Below are 16,786 nucleotides of genomic sequence, written 5' to 3' on the forward strand. Positions count from 1 at the left end.
CTCAACTTATTTGTAAGAGAATATATGTCAATTAATTGTATAAACGCGCGGTTTCATCATTCAAACCCACTCTTTTTGCAAAGTTTATGAATATATCTCCCAATTATGACAACACAACACACACATTATTTTTTTGGCCAGGGAAAAAGAATTTCATTAAAAATAAAAAAGGCAAAAGCCAGAGAGGCATACAACGAAAAACACACGTAGATTGGAATATTAAAATGGATCATGGATGATATTATGAAATAATGAGAAAATTAAGTAGTGAAATCTATATAGATAGCAACACTTGAAATGGCAGGTGATGTTGACGTGGGAAGCTGATGATCGATGTTAACGTCAAAACAATTGAAGTCTTGAAAGTAGCCGCAGCTGGCTAAAAGGGTTTCCACTCAATCCACATGGATGCAGAGACAACTCACATGATAATATCAAACACACTGTGCATGTAATAATTTACGTGGTGGTCCTTTCTTAATTTCCTATTTTAAACTTTTTCACGTGCTTTACTTAATTAGTACATGCTATAAAAGCCCTGGCCACCAATAATATTATAAGTGTAGGTTGATACAAAAATTCGTAAGATATATACAACTTAAAATGGATAATCTAACTGATCGAAAGTTTTGTTGGATGATGAGTTGGATGTTGATTTGAGATGATCAAGATTTGCTGAAATTCTACTTGAAACTGATGAGATCTTCATGCATGAACACAAGATCAAAGGAGAAGGACTGGTATGGTACCAGCCAAATACACTATAATGATGAAGTTAATTGAGTGTATTTGAAGGTGCTTATGTAAGAACAATGAAGAAAAAGTGATGAACTTGGGAGAATAAGAAGAACAAGGCAAGATCTTCTAGGCTATTCTTAGTTGATTGTGTATTCTTTTTAGTCGTTTTTTGTGTGGAAAATGTGAATATATGTCTACCTTTGTGAACATGGCTGAGTATATATAGGTAAAGGAAGTAATAAATGTTAAGTTATCTGTATGAAGATGGATGGTTGAGACAAGGCCACACATTCGGTCATGAACAGTAGCATGCACAACTATCCACATCTTTTATATTCAATGCAGCATTGAATGCAAGTATAGAAGAACAAGTGGTATGCTCTAATAGTCATGATTGTGAGATGGGAGTGTCTCATCCGTCAGAGAACTATGTCAGGGATATTCGAGTATGGCGGTTCGTCTCAACTTCGATCTTCTAGAATGACGATGGGATTCGAGCCGAGCCGATCACAAATATTTTGCACACGCGGGTATGAAAAATATATGTGTTTGGATTGGACATAGACGAAACGGTCCGAAAAAGTCCAATTAATAGTGTAACGACCGTCTTTGATGGTAATTTGTTGTCAATGGATCTTTTTGGGAAGATGATCACTACATGCAGAGTCGAACCGACCTGGGACATCCAAAAAAAGATGAACACTCAAATTCTTAGAAAGTCTCAAGGTCAATTCGGATCGGATTTGAGAAACCCACTGGTATGAGTTGATCTGATATGACAATAAATGTGTTGCTGAGCTGGCATAGTGACGTAAAGGCTTAAGTCTGACCCAATTGACTGTTGAAAAGTCAAGAGTTTTTAAAAAAGATCTGACCAGTCATGTATTCATCTGTGATTGATTGTCTAAACCCTTTGACCAACCGTGAATTCTCTATTATTTTATATAACCGTAATATTCTTACGTGGGATAACTAATTTACGAATTATTCATGTCACATACAAATTGGTTTCGAGTTAATTATTAGAAAATGGTATCTGTCATGATTGAACAACTGTACTCTGGAGTCTAGAGTCTGGACCATATATACAAAACTAGCTAGCTAGCTAGGCAGAAACACAGTGATGATCGATGTGGTAGCTTAGTTAGCAGTACTGTCAATAATCAATATGCATAAATCGATCCCATGAACTACAAACAGGTGGCACAAAATCGTACACGCGCGTCCTTCCTTCAGCTTTGTATCATTTGACTACCACTAGCTTTTTCGATATATGATATATATCCTGGCATTGCATTAGCTCCGCCACTGCTATATACATTAACTCTATCGATCTAACGAATATATATATATATATAGATTTATATTCATTGGACCTAGATATATAGGACAAGCTGGAATAGTTAATGCTTCATATTAAATACATGTCGTCGATCATGGTATTAATTTCATAATATAACATAAATAGGATACATGTCTCTTTTTTGTTTTCGTGTTCGTTTGATTTTTATTAATGTGAACCGTGTTTAATAATCCAATCCAATGATGATCATCATGTGTAATATTAGAATTAAGATACAGAATTACTGATAAAACAAGATAGAAAATATAAAATAACTTTTAGATTTGTAATATTAGACTTAAAACTAAAAGTTAAACCAACGAGATCCTTAAAGAGTGCCGAGTTGGCATATGTCCAGCATCCCTTTAATTTATCTGTATCAATATGAATTTTATGTTAGACAAACATATATAATCTGCATATATATATTTTAATTATTTTAGGTATAATGAGATATCACATGTGAGATTTATTATGTATTGTAATTCAATAACAATTTATTTTTAAAATCTCAATTCAAAGATAATCTCTAAAAAAAATAGACAGTTTCAATTATCGAACTATAAAACAGAATAAATCCCAAAGTGATATCTTATTATTTAATCTTATTAATTCAAGGTACGTAGGTGAGCTTGAACTACATTACATAAATAGGAAAAAACTTATTTATTCTCATGTTGTAGTATTGTGGCATCTCTTAAAGAGAAAGATAGATACGAGATGACAAAAAAATAGAGACAAAAGATGAAAGAAAGAGATTGAGAAAAGAGAGAGAGCCAATGAAAAAGAGTGGGGATACCATGTGGTATCACATGGGAAATAGATAAGTTCTTCTCACATAAATAGAGTTAATTACACTTACACCTCCTGAGGTTTATCGTCTTTTCACATACACCCCTTGAGGTTTCAAAAATTACACATACACCCCTGAGGTTTTAAAACTATTACATATAACCCTCTATAGTGAGACGAAAAACGATGAAAAATTATGCAAAAAAGCATGTTAAGAGGGTTAAATAGCCTAATAAGATTACTTAAGGTGTAAGGTCCAACCTCAATACAAATTTTTTTTTTTCTCTTATAGGGGGTTATATGCAATAGTTTTGAAACCTCAGGAAGTGTATGTGTAATTTTTGAAACCTCATACGGTGTATTTGAAAGGATGATAAATCTTAGGGTTAAATACAAAAATGGTCCACGAACTTTACAGTGAATCTCAATTTGGTCCACTAACTATAAAAATTGTCAATTTGGTCCACGAACTTTTCAAGTTGTACCAAAACAATACAAATGTTAACTTTCATTGAAAAATTTAACGAAAACTGGTCATGTGCACAGTAAGTGACCACATTTTCAAAGGCATTTTAGTCCGTTCATCATATTTTTATGTGACCAATTCCGTTAATTTTTTGATGAAAATTAACATTTGTACTGCTTTGATACAACTTAAAAAGTTCGTGGACCAAATTAATAATTTTTATAGTTAGTGGATCAAATTAAGATTCACTGTAAAGTTCGTTGATTATTTTTGTATTTAATCCTAAATCTTAAAATATATAAGTGTAATTAACTCCACATAAATATTCTTGATATTTTAGATTCTATATATATATATATATATATATATATGCATATGAAAGCTATACGCACAAGAAGATTTTCATACATAACCTGATAACCTGCGCATGCATTAGAAACCTCTGCAGGCAACAGCTAGCTATCCTATTTTTCTCTTTTGTTTTGTTTTAATTTGTTTCTAAATAATTCTTATAATTAAGGCAACCATTAATTAATTAATACAATTCAAAGGTGTCAGAGTGAAGCTTTAACTTTTAGCATAACTTACTTAGATTATTGGCCATTAATTAGAAATTTAAGTATTACGTCTGATTGTCTGAAGCATTTAATATAGCAGAGATCCAGTGCAGAAAGATGGTAGACTACTCGAAACACTGCAGAGATGCATAATTAATCCTATAATCACGGCCCGATGATAATGCTCAACTGCATATGCATGGCCAAAGCTATTTATGTTCACCTAATATATATTTTAATACTATTGTTATTATTAATAATATTTATATTAAGTAAAAAGTGGCTGTTTGTGGGGGATTATAGCTAAAGTAATTAAGAGTTAGAGCATTTGCATCTATATACAGGAATAGATATATTTTGAAGGAACAAGATGGAGAATGTATTCTAACTTGAAGAGAAGAGATTATGTGTAAAAGATATATTAATTATAAAGAAAAATTTATCTTTTTCTAATCCATCTTCTTTCTTTAAATTAGAAAATTATTCCTTAAATATACATGAATTTAGCATTTTAATATATCTAATCTAATTTTAGATATCAAATGAGGTCTTAAAGTCTAGAGTCCGAGTTTCCCCATTTGATAAAAAATAAAATAAAATAAAATTTATAGTTATCATCTTGATATATATTGTTCCCATATTCCTTAATAAATTTTTGAAATCCAGTAATTATCTATATATATATATATATATATAGTATCAAATCTTTGATGCTAAGAGGTACGTCTTTGAATTCCTAACTCCCACCACCCATTTATTTGTTAATCGAGTTCTAAACAGTCATGTCTGTCATGTACAATTTCGTCTTCACTTGAAGGATGAGGCTGCACATATGGGAAGGTGTTAGATACATATTGTTGAACTATTCACAAGCAACGAAATTTTTAAGAAAAAAATGATAATTTGTAACTGATTAAGTGATAAATTATTATGAGGAAAATGTTATATACAACATTGTACAACAGTTTGAAGGCCCGAGCTGCTAAAGTGCTATGTTATCCAAAATCACTCGTGACAAGATGGCGCCAACCCAGTTCATGGCTGTTTGAATGGGTCTAATTGTTAAACAGTGTGCACAAAAACTTATCCCCAAGGCCTTACCAAATACCAACCAAGCAGAAGCAGTGGAGTGTGGACATCACATTGAAGTCAGTCCACACCTATTTTTTCATGTCATTTTTGGTCCTCCTATTACAGCATCAACAATTAAAAGCAAACCCAATTATTGCCTAAGCTATCTGTTTCTTTTTCAACTTAATCAATACAAGGATATGGTCAAAGCACTGGTTCTCTCTCTCTCACACATAATAACAAACAACTTGAGTGCTGAATCTGAATGATAATAGTATTCAAAATGATTGATTCATGTTAGCAGCTGGGCTTTACATGAAACCAGGGTAAAGCCCCTCTTTAATTTAATAGGATATGGTCTATTGGTCTATGGTTCCCCACTCTTGTACACTCTTTAGCCAGCCACCTTGCTTCCCTTTTTTATTTTTTGGTCACATTTAATCCCTCTTGTTTTAAAAAAGGCCTAGAACACCAAAACTTGTGGTCCCCTTTCTCCTAAGGAACAGAATGGAAGAGGTCACGTATGTGACAGATAGGAAGGTACTAAGTTCTTGTCTCTTAAACCTTTACTCTTGTCTGTCAAAACAATAACCAGTTTCTTTTGATGAGGATAGTACCTACTAACCTTCAATTCCACAAGCTCCTACAGTCCCACTTGCTCGATTCCATGTTTTAAGATGCATTGATACCCATTATGATTGAGTTTAATATGGTATGATCGAATACAGTATACAAACTGATTGCATGATTCAAAAATTTATTCCTTAGCTAAGTGAATCTGTCAAAATTTCAAGTTAAAATGTAAAAATATATTTATATGTTATACGTGTTTGTACTATAAAATTTTCCTTTATGATTTACCATAATTCCCAGCTCTTCTTATGGAGACAATTTTCAAACTTACTCAATTGATGAGATACATGACATTTCACCGCATTTACGATTTACTATAATCTTTAGTTACATCTTCAATGAAGTCCGATGTATACACATTTCATGAGCAATACTGTGACAGATAAATATAAGGGGAATGAAGTATATGACCGTCCCCATCTAGAAAATTTCTGATTGTCCCACATTTTGTTCTCACATAATCTTACTCTCCAATCTTTTAACTTCTACTGCTATTCTCTTTAATTTCACCAATTATGATGAAAATGGTGCATTAATTGATCATAGCGTTGAGATTAGAATAATTGTGGATCACATGATGGTTTTTGTTGTTTATTAGATTAGTAAGCCATTTAACACATTATTGTCTGCCTTAGGCATAGAACAAAGACACAACTAACAAGAAATTATAGAGGTGAGGACAGAGGAGGACCACAGAATGCTCAGGCTTATGTGCTTGCAGATATATTATCACAGCGAATACCTACATTTTAATAATGGCAAGATTTACCCCCCAAATGTTCATTAGCTGTCTTGATTTAATTACAACTGCCCAAATCTTAATGGAAGCTTTTTAAGCTATGGACATTATATCTACCACTGGAAACCCTATCAAGATGACAACAAAACCATACCCAGATGGGATAATTCACATAAAATACCAGAAACAGCCAAAGCCCGTCAAAGGGTATATTGGTCATCAACAATATATTTTGATTCAGATATCACATGGCAAGAAATAACTCTCATGTGACCACATGCCCTGTTTGGGACCCCTACCATGTTATGTCCCCTGTAAGCAGGGGAGTCAAACTAACAAAGCTTTTCTCCCTTTGACTAATCCAAATTGACTAAATCAATTGCCACTAAGCTACAAGATAATCCTAATTTAAAAAATTTCCTGCACCCAACTTTATTTCTTTGAAAAGCAAAAGATCCCCTGTCAATTATTACATGTACCTTGAAAAATTCAGGATTTACTCTCCCTGCCTAGGCAGAAAAGAATACAAGACAAACATGAAAAGCTTTAACATTATGTTCAATTTTAAAACCAAAACTTTGCCAATGTCTTTTCAAAATTTCCATCCAAGACAACCCCAATTTACCAATTCAAAATTATCCCATGTAATGATAAATAGTTAGTAATCTGCCTTCTATTGCTTACTGAATTTTTACCAAGAAAATCTCATGAACCCAGCATGGAAGATAATTTCCCTTTCTCAAACTGTGTTGTACCCTTTTCTTTTGCTTATCATATTTGGGATTTAGAAGAACAAGAAAGAAACACGGTTTAGAATTGCATGCAAAAGTAGTATGGTAAAAAAAAATTGTCTTTAAGTTCCCAAGGTGTCCATGTGCCAGCTTCTATATTCTAAACACAAACTGAGCTCTCATGTTTCACCTACACCAGACCACCTAGTTTTTAGAATCTCACCGTCCAAATGATTACTAGCAATAATAAAACAGAGAGATTAACAATTTACTGAAACACTAAAGCATCCCCTTCCCTTTATAACTCACACCCTCATGCATTTGCTCAAAAACACACTTCACTAACTAACCCCCACTACCTTACTATTACCAGTACTCTCCCTCCTCTCAATACAAAAACACAGCCAAAATGCTAACCCTAGAAACTGCTCAGGCAACCTCTAGATCCATGGAGTCACCTTCGAGTCCCCGGATTTCATTCTCTGCTGAATTTCTCGATGAAAAAAACTTCATCTCCATTAGCCCCAATTCTCAGGATGAAGTACAAGATCAAAAGATCATGGAGTTTGATCAGAAGGTACGTAATGCAGATCAGTTTGAGTTTCTCTCAAGCAATGTGAGTAGCAATACCATGTTAACTGCAGATGAGCTTTTCTTTGAAGGGAGGCTCCTTCCCTTTTGGCAAAAGCAGCATTCTGACAGGCTCGCCAAGATCTGTCTTAAGACGAAAGATGCTGAGGAAGATGAGGAAGAGAAAGGGGTGAACAAGGAGGAGAGTAGAGGAAGTTGGTTTGTTGATGATGACCCATCTCCAAGGCCACCTAAGTGCACTGTTTTATGGAAAGAGTTACTGAGGTTGAAGAAGCAACGCGCTTCGTCTTTGTCACCATCTTCCTCATCCTCATCTTCAAATTCGTCTTCGAGCTCATTTTCTGATATAGCTGCAGCAGGTCAAGAGAAGGATGGAGTGGGGAACAAAGAGAAGTATATGAAGAGGATAAAGAAAGGCTTAGAGAGGACAAGATCAGCCAGCATAAGAATTAGGCCGATGATTAATGTGGCAATTTGCACACAGATGAAGAGCAGTGCCTTGCCACCACTGTTTCCTCTCAGGAAAGGAAGACTAGAGAGGTGAGGATCATGAGGAACGAGTAGCAGAAGTTGGTCTGATCTGCAGAATTGTCCAAAATGTTCATGGATTTCTCATTTTTGTTTTTATTTCAAATTTCAAATTTCTGTCTCATGTTTAGAGTGTTGATTATGGTGCATCTGAAGAATCATAATGTAAATGCTAACTTTTCTAGTATTGTGGGGGTATATTAACGAAATTCATTTAATTATTTTTTTCATCTTGTATCGTCTAAAAGTACATACAGTTCTTTTCCAACTGGCTATCCTAAATAGGTAACTAGAAAGTGAGAAGTAATGCAACATGCAGATGCACAGATGCGAATCAGTGGGTCCAGCATGTGAGGCATAGCAGAGAATCTGAAACATCTGATCTTTGGCCTTAACGATAATGAATACTGAATTATTTTTGGTAAATGAGAAAGGCCAGGGGACCACATTGGTAAGATTCTCCATGTAAAATGGAAGTGAGAGTTGTGCATGGTGTGAATGTAATAGGGATTTAGCTAGAATAAGTGAGGGTACATTTGTTATTCTTTCCAGAAACCAATCTGTGTTTGTTAACCGATTTTCAAAAATAGGTATCCGAAAATAATTCTAAAATAGCCTCTAGATATTAATCATAGTATGGAGGTTAGAGCTACTAGTGCAAAGGTTTAAGAAAATGAAGACACAAATTTGTAATGACTTTAGAACATGGAACACTTAGCAAATTGACTAGTGCCAAAAAAAGAAATTGAGACAGAAAGTCAACCATATATGTAAGTATGTAACTGAAGTACACAAGGAATGAAGACATTAAAAAAAAAAAAAATCAAACACTTTACAAAAATACAGCAAACTTATTCATGATGTACATTTGAAAGTGAATAATGTGTATTAAAGAATACGAAAAAATTAATGTGGACTACTAAGTGATGCACAAATTAAGAGCATCGACCAATTATACCAACAAAACAACGAATCAACATGACTGCATATGAACAATTGTCTATAAAACTATACACTCAAATTTCACTGAAGACCTTCAATCCTGTCAAAAACTAAAGACAGCTATGCACGAGAACTTTTAACTCCAGGACAAGGGAAAATTTCCAGCCAAATTGTTTGAGAGCTCTTTACGTATATATATGCTCTTAGGCTTGGATCAAGTTTCTTGATAAAAAAGCAAGAACCTTTACCTTTTAATGCATATACTAGCTGTTCAAGAAGATGGCGGTGGTGAAAAAGAATTTCCAGAAGTCCTGAAACACAAATCAAAATAATCAGCTTAAAGTGCAACCGATAAGGTATGAATGATAAGATTAGTGGACTTTCAAGCTACCTTAGGTCCAGTCCAGCCTTTCCAACAAGGCTACTAGGAACTTGACCAGTAAGATTATTATTTTGTAAGAAGCTGAAAGAGACAAGGGAACAGGTCAGAAACATCAAGTATCGTAAAGGCATTGCTTGCATAAAAATTGGGTAAGAATCTGAATTATCAACAGAAAGAACAATTTGGATTATCTTCCAAAATAATGGAATGCAATCTATCATTTCAGGTAAATATCTATTTCTGAAATCATAAGCAATCATAAGACTTTAGTCCCACATATGTGTGTATGTGTGTAATGCCGTCCACAAACTTCAAGTTTGTGACGGTCCCCTCTAATAAAATTCTCCTTCATTTTCCATACAAATAGACATCTTTAAAATGCACAGAAAAATCTCAAATTAACACCAAGAACCAACAAAGAAATAAATTTGACATTACTTACAGTTCTCGCAAGCTATCAATGTCCCCAAGCGATGAGGGAATCTCTCCACTGAAATGATTGTCTTCCAAGTGCCTTAAATGAGGACAAAAACAACATTGGATCAGAGAAAGTGAATACTACATTTCAGGCAACAGGTCATGATAAAAGGGCACTCAGGTTCCAAATATTCAGATTAGACAATCCAGACAAAAGAGATTATGAATCACTTTTTCAAACCACAAGTAATATCCATTATAGATCCAGGCCATTGATATCCATGATATTATTTATAGTGGATCATGTGCTTAATATTTCCATATGCCATCACATGTTTCATAAGCTCAAAAATAAAATGATGAAAGGGTTTTGGGGGAGTAAATCGCCACAACTTACAGTGTCTCCAGTCTCTTCAATGAACTGAGATCAGGAATAGGCCCTGTCAAATTGTTATCCCCAAGCCAGCTGTCAAAAGGATCAAATCGTTGATCAGAGATTCAGCAAAAACTTGTTCTTGATTTAAACAGATAATCAAATTTAAGAAACCTACATGCCAGACAATGCGGTCATATTGGCAATACTAGGTGATAGCGATCCTGAAAGGCCCATACTTGTCAGATTTCTGGAAACAGGAGGAAACAGAAGTAAGCTGTTGCCAAATTGAGAAGGAAAAAAAGGTACTTGATAAGCAATACAAAATCAAGTATGAAATGATTATAACAAGTTTCAACTCACAAAGCGACCACACGAATTCGAGGGCCTTCAGAGCATGTAACTCCTGTCCACGAGTACTGACGGGGCAAACAAGGATCACCATTCCAGTTAGGCGGAGGGTTCTGAAGACTCACTTTTACTTTTAACAAACCAATAACTGAGATAAGTAAGGAAATTAGCATTAAGAATTGATATCAAACCACCTTATTGAATGCATTTCACTCATCTGGGAGATATGAGGTTAATTTGTGAGTTAATGGTTGCTATTTGAATAAGCCTAGATACAAAATGGCAACTAATGGTTGCAGAGAAGTGAATTCTCAACATAGGGTTATAGTTAAAAATCAAAATACAACCCCCCTAGCATCAAAGATAAGCATACCATCTCGAGTACTTGTTGTTCCTCCGAGGGCCAGCAGTTGAAAAACCTCGCCGGCATTAATCAAAGGACCAAGGCTTGACCCAGCAGAAGGGGTCAAAGTAATCCTTGTAGTACCATTAAGAGGCCACATTTTTGCATAGACAACAAGTCCTGCTGGAGACAAAACCAAACCGCTGTAATATGGAACACCATTAATGCTTATGTTGAACACCCTTGAGCTTGAGGTCTGGTTATCGGCGAAGTACAGAGCAATATAGTAATTCGATTCAGGAACCGACCCTGGAGGCCAATTTAACTCCATGGCTTCCGATTGCCCAGTTGTCAGCTCGCTTTTGAAAACTTTCAAAGGGGGCAGGTTCCATAAACCAGAAACAGATACAGTTGCATTGCTAGCATTGGTAGAATTGTCTTCACCAAATGGCTCCCAAAACCGATCAAATTGGTCATCTGGGTATCTGAAGAAGGTGACCCAATTTCAGAAAGTTTCTAACTCACACACAACTTTGACTTCAAATTCAATGTCACTGAGCTACAGATTTTCAAGTTAAGCAAGCAAAGACATACATACCGAATGATGGGTCCGGTGTAGCCAAAGCTGTGCCTGGCAACCAAGCTGAGTCCGTACGACTTAGAATCGGTCGAGTTGTAGACCGAGTCCTCGAGTATGACAAACTCCAGCGCCGAGATAAACGGGTCGGAGTCGGTGTACGTATTCGACCCGACGCAGATGCTCATGACCTTATTCTGGGCGAGAAAAACCCCCTCGTAATAAGTCGACATGCCGTTGGCGTAGTCCTCCGTGGTGTTGACGACGGCCCAGAGCGTGCCGTCCACAATCTGGTCGAAGACCGGCGGTGAGTCCCGGCCAGAATTGACTCCGCCGTAGTAGTAGGTGGTGCGGACCATGTACTTGGCATTGCGGTAGACGTTGACGGTGTAGCAGAACTTGTGGTGGGGATTGTTGGGGAACGATCGGACGGTGGAGAGGGTGGGGACGAGGTCTGTGGTGGTTAGGTTTCTGGGGGTCCCACCGGAGATGAAGTCCGCGTCGGGGAGCCATTCGCGGCCGTCGATTACGGATTTGGAGGCGGCGCCGCAGTTGATCAAAATTCCTGAAAATTGAGATGGGTTTCAGAGGAAGTGAGAATTTCTAGAGGTTCCAAGTTCGAATCCTCCTCAATAAAAAAAAGAAAGCGAGAATGAAATTTGTAGAGAGAGAGACAGAGGAAGTGGGAGATGCATGCTTACCTTTGGGGAGGGAAAGAGAGAGGGGGAGGAGGGAAAGGAGGAGGAAGAAGAAGAGGGACATGGTGGTCATTTTTTTCTGGTCTGAGAGGGTGAGAAGAGAAAGAAGAGAGGTGTTGATAGAGAAGAGAATGAAAGGGTTTGGTGGGGTGAGGTGAGGTGAGTGAGTTGTGCAAGGAAGGAATAGGGGGACACAGTAGGAGGTGGAGTTGGGGAAGAGGAAAGGTATTGTGGTTGGTTAGTTGTTTGGTTGACGCGGGAAAACCAGGGCTGGGTCAGAGCGCGGTAGTTAATTTTCAACTTGGTGAAGTTGGGTACAGGCCCATTTTAATATTTTATTGTGGTCAATAAAGATTTATTACCCCACCACTACCAGAAAGCAAAGGACAAAGCTATGAGAGGAACAGAAAAAAAAAAAGAAAAAAAACTGCAGCAACAAATGAAGTTAGCCGGTAAGAGCATCTACAATCGTTTTTTGGTATATGCTATATTTATTATGAATTTTAATATTTAGCAATAATTTTTGTGCTTTTTGCTCCAATAGCACAAAAGTTATAGCTATACGTTAATATATCTATATTTTTAATATATTTTTATAAATTAAATTTAATATATTAAATTATTTTAATAATTATATCATTATAAATATTTTAATGAAATCTTTAATATGAGCTCAATATCAAATATATTTAAATATTATTATTTTAATACTCAAATTAATATTTTAGTATTTTTTATGTCAAAGTCAAATTTAAGAATTGTAAAATTTGAATACATGGCCAATTAACCCATGACAACATTGACAGCTGCCTATTCTCATGCCTCATGCTGCAACCTTTTCCATTCATGTAAATATCTTTTTCTCTTTTTCTCCTCATGGGACCCAACACTCTTTCAACCAATCACTTTCTTTTATTTAGTTTTTTATTTTTTCTTTACCCATACTTTTAATGGTGCGTCCACTTTTTTCTTGAGTTTCTCAATAGCAATTGCTAAGGGTCCGTTTGGTATCCTACTCAAAATTTTTTTAAAAAAATTAAGATTTTTTTTTTTAAATATGAGTTTTCAAAATCAATTTTTTTTAATTTAAAAACTTGTTTGGTATGATATTTGAAAACAATTTTTAAATTTAAAAAATGATGACAGCTAAGAAAGAATGAAGTGTAAAAAAAAAAAAAACAATGTTTTATCATTTTTTAAAAAAGGCATGTTTTTGAATTTTTTTTGAAAATAGTCTACCAAACACATATTCTTGACTAAAACTTGTTTTTTTGTTTTTGAAAAAAAAAAGTTAGTTTTGGAATAGAATACCAAACAGACCCTAAATTTTTGCTATATATAGTGGAAAATTTAGTAATAATATAACAAATGTTAAATTTAGCTATGCCATTGTAATGAATTTTTTTATCAATTCTACTATATTTAGTATATAACGTAGCATTATTTATACATGCTCTAAAGATCGGACAACTCGGAACAAAGGCAAAGCAGCACTAAACTAAAGGAGAACAAGAACAGTAGCAGCAAAATGAGCCACAAAAAAAGCTCCAAAGTCCAAACCACCAATGGAAAACTGACTAGAACAGAGAGGAAACCTCTGTGCAGAGCCAACAAAATAAGTCAACCAACCAAAACCGGCCGGGGTCTCTAATTGATCCACTACGTGTAAGCGAATCGGAAAAAAAAAAAAAAAAGCAAAAGTTGGGTTTTATGGTATCATCCAATCGAGTTATGAATTTATGATGCACATAAATTGTCCCAACTATTACAATCAAGTCAATTTAAAGATCCTAGTGAGCAGTTCAGCACTAATGTGCCCACATTGCAGAAACAATACCACCTTGGGTTTGGGATTGCTGTATTGTACAATAATGACTTGTCATTTTTTGCGATTACATGTCTATGACTTACCAATTTACCATGATGTGCAAATGAAGTCCAATGACTCATTCATGCTAATTTATATGATTTCTCATTACGTTGGATAATTAAATAGTGGTTTTTTTTTTGGGCTTCAAAGCTGGGTAAAACATCCTCGTTTTGAGCATCTAGTGGGTCTAGGGCTGTTTATCAGTTAGTTTGGTTTGATAATGGGGCTTACCAAAATTCAAAACCAAAATAAAAAAATTTCGATATTTTTCAATTTTGGTATTTTTTGGTTTGGTAATTTTAAGTAAACTTTAGTTTTTGATTTGATTTCGGTAATTTTAGTATCTAATACTTTAGGTTTGGTTTAATAATAATAATACTAATTATATACCAATGAATATCCGATGAATGGGACATGGGTGAACCGGTCGGGGTAGATCCGATGAATGGTGTAGCGACCGTCTTAGGTGTTTATCAGTTGTAATTGAACCTTTGAGAAGATGATCATAAAATGCCAAGCCAAGCCGATTTGATCTGAGATCTTTAAGGAAAGATGAACTCCTTTTCTTAAAATACCCCAAAGTCGGTTCGGGTCGGATTTGATCTGGGTGAACCATAAGGATGAGCCAATTCGGTTTGAATAGTGTATGTTGATGAGCTGACATGATGATGTCAGAGTCAAGTCTGACCAGGTTGACCGTTGAAAAGTCAGAGTTGAAATAAGACCTGATCAGCCACGTGTTGATTTGTGATGGGCCGCTAAATCCATGTGGATTTATCCACAAACACAATATAACTTACAATTTAATTAAGGGACAATTTTGGCAAAAGGACTCCAACTATACCCCATTTCTTAGTTGAGAATGCCACATTTCTTTTGTTTCAATTAAGGATTATAATTTTATGTTTGTTTCAATTAAGAGTTTTTTGTCAACTTCGTCGTAACTTCTGTTAAAAATTGTTCACGTGATCAAATATTAAGGATAAAATCATATTTTCCATCACATTAAAAAATAGTTAAAAAAATAAAACTAAAGGAATTATAAAAAACTTTAAAAAACTAAAAGAGAAAAGATAGAGAAACCATCCCAACCCTTCCCCCCGGCCTTCCCCGTCCCCACCCCACCACCCAGCCCCAGCCCCAGCCCTAGCCCTCCTCCCCAGTCGCGTGGTGTTCCGAACCCTAAGATCCGAATCTACGATGTGGGTATGAAGAAGAAGGTGTGGATGAGTTCCCTTTCTGCATCCACCTGGTTTCATGGGAGAAAGAGAACGTTTCCAGCGAAGCTCTAGAGGTGGCACGTATTTCCTGCATCAAGTACATGGCGACCCACCACCGCCTCTTCCCCCCAACCCAACAACTCCCCTCCCCAGCCCTTTCCCCAGCCCCATCGCACCCCAAACCCAACCTCCTTCCCCTCTCCGACAACTGGCAGGCCTCCACCGCCAGCGACCCTCTTCTTCGCGCCGGTGACCCATTGTCGCATCTCTCTAACTTTCTTTGTTTCTCTCTCTCTCTCTCTCACTCTCTTTCTCTTGCTCTTTTTCTCTCTTCTCACTCTCTTTTCTATTTGTAAATCTGAAGCAAACCCATTATATGACAAACAAAATTTAACATACCCATTAATCCAAATTCATGCTCAATGAATAAACCATCATCGATCAAAGCTACCAAAAATGGGGTGGCAGTAGAAAGAGAAATGTGAGAGAGAGATAAAGAGAGAGAAAGAAAAAGAAACAAAGTGACAGAGAGAGAAATAGAGTGAAAGAGAGATGCTGCAGAGGGGGTCGCCGGCGGTGGGGCCTGCTGGTGGCCGGATAAGGGAGAGAGGTGGGGTGGGGTGGGAGGGTTTCAGCATGATTTTTTCTTTTAGTTTTATTTTTTGACATTTTTATAATTTTATGGTATTATTTTATTTTAATTCTTTTTTAGGTGAACAGACGGTTTTACCCCTAAAATAGAAATTTTTTATGAAAGTAATGATGAAGTTGACGAAAACCCTTAATTGAGACAAATATAAAATTTAATTGGAACAAAATGAATATAGCATCCTTAACTACAAAATGAAATAGGGTATAGTTGGAGTCATTTTGTTAAAATTTTCCCTTTAATTAAATATGATGTATAACATATAATGTTTTATAGATATATATTTGCACGAGTAGTATTGGTAGTTTATTATTGTACTAATATTAATAAAAATAATATTAATATTAGTATTTCAAAAATTATATACTAGTACAAGTAGTTTAATAATATATATTAATATCTATCGTATTAATATATATATAGACAATTAAGATTAAATATCAAATATCAATAATTTTTCAGCAAAACAGTAAGACACTAATTTTTTTTAGTTTAGGTACTAACCTAGAGCAAGACATTTTAGATTAGGTCATAAATCAATTTGCTATACAGTTGTGACTGTCGAACAGTCACTGTTTGAAATTCATAAAAATTCAAATTTTATAAGAGTTTAGTGCTTTTGATTTAGACTTGAAATATGAAGTTCTATAACTTAGAGACTAAACATTAAAGTTTAAGCCTTGCAAACACTGAAAAAATAACAAATTAATAAAAAGTTGTGACGGTTAAATAGTCACAGCTCAATAGAATCATATTTTTTAAAGTTAGTACTTAAA

The 16,786-nt window shown here is 35.3% G+C and overlaps 2 protein-coding genes across 3 annotated transcripts; one reads left to right on the forward strand and one right to left on the reverse strand.

Annotated features, from left to right (window-relative positions):
* Positions 1–4,635: 4,635 nt before the first annotated feature.
* On the reverse strand, positions 4,636–12,461 carry LOC147294123 (Leucine-rich repeat (LRR) family protein). 2 transcript variants are annotated; one of them, XM_086232859.1, is made up of 10 exons: positions 12,275–12,461; positions 11,595–12,138; positions 11,027–11,481; positions 10,666–10,801; positions 10,481–10,552; positions 10,327–10,395; positions 9,955–10,026; positions 9,522–9,593; positions 9,379–9,441; positions 4,636–4,719 (listed from the first exon to the last, which is right to left on the reverse strand). In XM_086232859.1, exons 1-9 carry the CDS (start codon positions 12,342–12,344, stop codon positions 9,402–9,404), a joined length of 1,530 nt encoding a protein of 509 aa, XP_086088985.1. In that variant the 5' UTR covers positions 12,345–12,461; the 3' UTR covers positions 4,636–4,719; positions 9,379–9,401. The 2 variants fall into 2 exon arrangements, with proteins under 2 accessions (XP_086088985.1, XP_086088984.1); XM_086232858.1 differs by lacking the exon at positions 4,636–4,719 and having other exon boundaries at positions 9,020–9,441.
* Positions 7,385–8,204, forward strand: LOC147294124 (uncharacterized). Its single transcript, XM_086234248.1, has 2 exons — positions 7,385–7,410; positions 7,454–8,204. Exons 1-2 carry the CDS (start codon positions 7,385–7,387, stop codon positions 8,202–8,204), a joined length of 777 nt encoding a protein of 258 aa, XP_086090374.1.
* Positions 12,462–16,786: the final 4,325 nt, after the last annotated feature.

Source organism: Dryas octopetala, chromosome 2 (genome assembly GCF_963921425.1).
Source record: "Dryas octopetala chromosome 2, drDryOcto1.1, whole genome shotgun sequence".
Classification (NCBI taxonomy): Eukaryota; Viridiplantae; Streptophyta; class Magnoliopsida; order Rosales; family Rosaceae; genus Dryas; species Dryas octopetala.